The sequence below is a fragment of the Triticum aestivum genome, chromosome 3B (genome assembly GCF_018294505.1).
Source record: "Triticum aestivum cultivar Chinese Spring chromosome 3B, IWGSC CS RefSeq v2.1, whole genome shotgun sequence".
In the NCBI taxonomy this organism is placed as follows: Eukaryota; Viridiplantae; Streptophyta; class Magnoliopsida; order Poales; family Poaceae; genus Triticum; species Triticum aestivum.
Window position 1 is genome coordinate 781090645 of NC_057801.1, and position 5090 is coordinate 781095734.

General features: G+C 43.4%; 1 protein-coding gene across 1 annotated transcript; it reads right to left on the reverse strand.

Moving 5' to 3' along the window:
• Positions 1 to 524: 524 nt before the first annotated feature.
• Positions 525 to 3691, reverse strand: LOC123072381 (protein ACCELERATED CELL DEATH 6). The gene is made up of 3 exons (XM_044495940.1): positions 2873 to 3691; positions 1596 to 2215; positions 525 to 1491 (listed from the first exon to the last, which is right to left on the reverse strand). The coding sequence occupies exons 1-3, from the start codon at positions 3546 to 3548 to the stop codon at positions 763 to 765; spliced, it is 2025 nt and encodes a 674-aa protein (XP_044351875.1). The 5' UTR covers positions 3549 to 3691; the 3' UTR covers positions 525 to 762.
• Between the last annotated feature and the right edge of the window lie 1399 nt (positions 3692 to 5090).

Genomic DNA, 5090 nt, shown 5'->3' on the forward strand with positions numbered 1-5090 from the left:
CTCCTGTATTATAACTTATGCCGATTCATGAACTTCCTTCTCCATTTATTTGTTTTGTAAAGCAGAATATGTGAACTTCCTTTTTCCATTTATTCATTTTATAAGGTAGAGTGTGGAATTACGATGCATTGTTGCCTTGTTTGTCAGCTTTGATTATCCATTGCGTCTATTTCTTCCTAGTAGTTTTGCGAGTTGTTTTACTCCAGACTCGTGGAATGAAAATATGGCCGTTTAGTTTATACAATCATTTGAAATTTCACCTTTTTATCTAGAGGTTGTTGTTTGTTTTATTTGTCGCCTTTTATATGTCACGTTGGTTCAAACTTGACTGAACAAATGGGGGAGTGCTATTAGCCTTAACCGATGCAACGATTTCTGGAAGTAAATGATTTGGATTAGCAAACAATGTGGTGTGCAAACAATAGCCTGTGTAAGTTTACACCAATGTTTCCCTCACTATCGTGAAAAATTATTATTATTAACTTTGGGATCATCGTATAAGATTGAAAAAGAAAACAAGAAAGACGTTACCAGGCAACCACAAATGACAAAATTAGAAGAACAAACCTCAACACAAGGAGTCTTAAAAACAAGCAATAATCTTGCTCATTAATATAATATCATATTCGGGTAAAAAAAATACATAGCCTCCTCTTCTCCAGAATTATAATCCAGTGGCCAGCTGGATTTTTAATGCAGCAACTTCTTAAAAAGTAGAAATAATGCCCACAAGACCCCATGTGGACTCATCATGCTTCAAGCTCAAGTGACCAGTTTCTCTGCTACAGGTACATAATGCCACATGTGTCGCCATGCATATTCTTGCCATCCAAAGATTACAATGAGGGGCCAAATTGTAAGCAACATTACCTTTGGCATCTCAGATCTTAGCATTACTGGCAATATTCCTACTCTACCACATACCACTATCATGAATTTAACAAGCTTCTCAACTAATGATGGCATATAGATGATTTCCAAGGAAGAAAACACCACCATGACCATAATAGCAGTTCCAGAAATAACTGGGGTGATCATGATGTATATAGCCAATATGAAGGCCGTCCCCAAAGATAAAACTCCATTGAAAGATAACCATATGGATATATTGTAGTGCACGTAGCGCATGGGTATTTCAACTGTAGGTGTTCCTGCAAACACAAGGCTTAGGACGGCTAACGACGAGCATATAAATGCCAATGCATTCGCCATCAAGAATCCTTGGAAAACTCTTTCGGTAGACAGAGTTGGTGTTCCTCCCTTAAGGTGGTCATCAGCTCTGTAACCCCCAGGTAAGGCAAAAGCAGCACCAAAAGCCATTGTCGTAATTAATACTAAGCCAAGGCCGAGAAACTGCGTTGAGTTTGATATTACCGCATCAATCTCAGCGTCAGATTGGGTACTAGGTCCTTTCGTCATGATATCCCGGCGACAAATACGAAGTGTAGCATCGGCAGATATTAGAGCTTGCTGTATCAAAATCCGTGAGTGCTGCAGATCAGGAAAAAAAAGCAATATCAAGTTATCAACTTTCTAATTATTATCTGCATCTAGGAAATAAAGTACTGAATGAAAGGAATAGTAAAGTAGCTTACCAGCAGGCAGTATAACCCGGTGGGAGTACTGTTAACTGAAATTTCTCGCGGGGTATGTTGCTTATTGTTTGGTAGATTCAAATCTACTTTTTTGTTTGCGAAGAGACAAGTGAAACTCCACCAATCGCCAACCTCCACAGCTAGATGTAATGCAGTGTTTCCCTCATTATCTTGCTTGTTCATAATTGACGAAAACAGGGGTGTCCGGCAGGCATACCGAACTATATCATATTTCTTCTTCATGACAGCCACATGGAGAAAAGTTCTCCCATGGGTGTCACGTAAGCTAGCACAACCTGGACACTTTGAAAGTAAGATGATGACAGATGAAAGTCTCCCTGCTAATGCAGCGACATGTATGGGGAATGACCCTTCTTTGTCCGGTTGATATGCTAAATATGCATCCGCTTCCAATATTTGCATGGTAAGGTCCGCTGGTGTTTCCATTACATTCAGAAAACTTGTAATACTTGTTCCATTTACCACTGGCACGGCATATTGGGGAAGCATACCACGTGTGCCAGTTTCTAATGATACCGCAAAGTGTAGAGGTGTATTTCCATGTTGGTCTCGCTTTTTAGTAAGCTCCTTGTTCCAGTTCAGCAGTGCTTCTGCCATACCTGCAATTTGGTCCTCTCTGTGTCAAACAACGCTATATGGAAAAATGCATCTGTAAAGGTACATTTGGAAATATTTGATCATTTAGTACAACTCTGTATATATTGTTATATGTAGATTGACAAAGAATAACTTTGATAAATAAAACTTTACCCTAGGCGTGAATAGTTCCTATCCACTCAAGAGGGGATCTGAAATTAATGCGTGTGCGAAAGAAAATTGCACACCCCTGAAAATATTTTTGAATTGTGGAAGGCCAAGAGATAGTATATAACATGAGAGATCATTTACTTTAGTGAAACGAAGTCATCACAAGTTTGTAGTAAAAATATGCTAGATATTTTCTCAGTAACAGAGAGGAAAAGAATGGTCTAACACATCTGATATGCTAAGTAAGTACAGTTATTTTACATTCAAATGTTAAGTTGAATTGTATATAGCAAATTAAATACAATCATTTTTATGATCACAGCAGAGTGTGGCATAGAACAAACATGGCTATACTTGATCATTTTGGTACGATGAAGGAGATGAGTAGAAATTAATGCACCAACTTGGAAAGTACTTGCTCTGTTCCAAAATATAGGTCGTTTTAGCAAGCTGTTTTAGAGCTTGCTAAAACGACTTATATTGTGAAACAAAGGGAGTAAGTAAGGTACCTCTGCTTCGAAGAACTGCAGCATGAAGAGCATTCTGTCCATCTGGCCCGGAGTATGACAACTTCTTGTCTCTCTCGTAGAGCTCCCGCACAATTTTTTCATGTCGCAGAGAGACGGCGAGGAACAACGGCGAGGTTCCATTCTCCGGAACACGAGCGAGGAACGGGTCCGCCGTCATCAGCTCATCCACGGTGAGCATGTGACCAGCGCGGATGGCCTCATGCAGGGCTGTCTCCCCGAGCTCGTTCTGCTTCCTCACCAGCTTCTCCACCCTTCCATCTTCACCAGCGACTTCTTCCCCTCTGGCCAGCTCAACGAGGAGAGCGGCCATCGCGGCGTGGCCGGCCCTGGCAGCGCAGTGCAAGGGCGTGCTGCCGCTGCTATTGCGTGCGCCCAAGAGGTGTGGCGCCTTGCCGTAGACTGTCCTGGCTTTATCCAGGTCCCCGTAGGCGGCTACGATGTGGAGTGCAGAGTCCCCGTCTGGGGTGACCCCTTTCAGGAGCAAGGACGGCGATGGTGAGCGCGCGGGGCCGTGGCGGTCGATGTCGACGACGACCTCAGAAGGCTCGTCGACCGCTCCTCCGTCCAGAAGGTTCGTCAGTTCCGTGCAGCTGCCATGGCATGCCGCCTTCAGAAGCTCGGGATGCATGGTATGTGCGTTTGCCACGGCAGTCATGCTGCCGGTTTGCTCTCTGTGTGTGTGAGACCAAAGTGACGACTCTAGCTAGGTAAGGAATTGCCAAAAGGCAATGTAAACTATGCTTGACTTGACTTGGGTTGCAAGGCCTCAGAGCAGGTACAATAACATGCTTATAGCTTTACATGGTAATTTTATCTATGTGGAGGAAAGAAATATGAAAAAAAGGAGTGGACTCTAATGTAAGAGCTTAGCTATATGCGTAGTCCTAGGCAGATACAACCAATATGAGGAAAGAGATATAGAGAAGATGAAAAACTTACTATTGTTATAGTCAATCTTATAATTAACCTTGTTGTATGAGTGACTGTAAATGATGACTATAGATGACACGAAATATTATATAGTCAGCCCCTGGTTGTACTATTAACTATACTCTTGTTTGCATCCGCCAACACGCAATGAACGCCCAGCAAAAACGTAATGATCTTCATTTACTTTGTCATGGTATATCTTTTGAGGTTTTATTTTATACTACTTTGTATGTATGTGATCCCTTTAACTCGAGCTGCAATTTTGCACACAGTTGCGTCGAGCAGGAATCTCTTCTTTGGTTGATCATAATGTGAACGGTCTTGACACTGGTAGCAGCTTTAAAACCCAACGCAGTGGTCCGACAGTGCCCAGTCTGACTCGTACTATCAAGGTGCAGGTACCGTGTCGTATTAAAGCTGGCTCAGTTATGTCCTGGTTCGGTTAGTGGCTAAATTGAAGTCTTGTACTGCTCGCTGCATTTATCTCTTCTTAACCGGACCCGGCTCCCCTGACTTGAACAGAAGCCAATAATTCAGCCCAAATGCAACGCGAGCGACGACCCATTTTATCCTCTCGCATTTGTTTGGGTTCACGCGAACAAAAACCATGACCCAACGAGGCGATGTAGACGGACGGGTGTCTTCTTTTTGTCACGATCCATTTCAGACCCAAATTAGTAAAGTCGTTTGGTATGGAAAACGCCAAAAAGTGTTTCTTGCCGAGGTCACATGGAAAGCGTTTTAAGCAAGAATTAATATCCTAGAATACCGAGTAAAATACATGATTGAGATTTCACACACATTATATAGTGTTTAAATTAATCATGTATTCCATGTATGTAAAACAACCAGATATGTCCAATACTCCAAACAGATTGTGCGTAAATTGATCAAGGTATTTGTTGAGTATATGTGTTGTGTATATCTGTGTATTAGGTCCACCTCCTAGTTCCTTGTATAGTTGAGGTCGTGGCCCACCTCTTGTACATCATATATTCGTGCCTTTGCACATGAGCAATACATCGCGCAATTCATACATAATACATGGCATCAGTTTCCGGGTTCTAAATCCTAGTCTTCCGCCGCCGCCGCCGCCGCTTGCGCGCCTCCCCGCGCCAGTCGCCGCTGTCCTTACCCTCTCCCCGCCGCCACCGCACCCTCCTCCCTACCCGCGCCGCCGCCAACTCCATTGCAGCCGCCACCGCTGCCTCACCGCGCCCACGCCGCCCGCGCTACCTGCCGCTGCCACCCACACCAACCCGCGATC

Excerpts from the sequence above, each read along its gene's own strand:
- LOC123072381 (XM_044495940.1), bottom strand. The coding sequence starts at position 3,548 with ATGACTGCCGTGGCAAACGCACATACCATGCATCCCGAGCTTCTGAAG. Across the intron at positions 2,216-2,872 it reads TGCAGTTCTTCGAAGCAGAG|GTATGGCAGAAGCACTGCTG; the intron begins GTACCTTACTTA and ends ACCAAATTGCAG. Across the intron at positions 1,492-1,595 it reads CCGGGTTATACTGCCTGCTG|CACTCACGGATTTTGATACA; the intron begins GTAAGCTACTTT and ends CCTGATCTGCAG.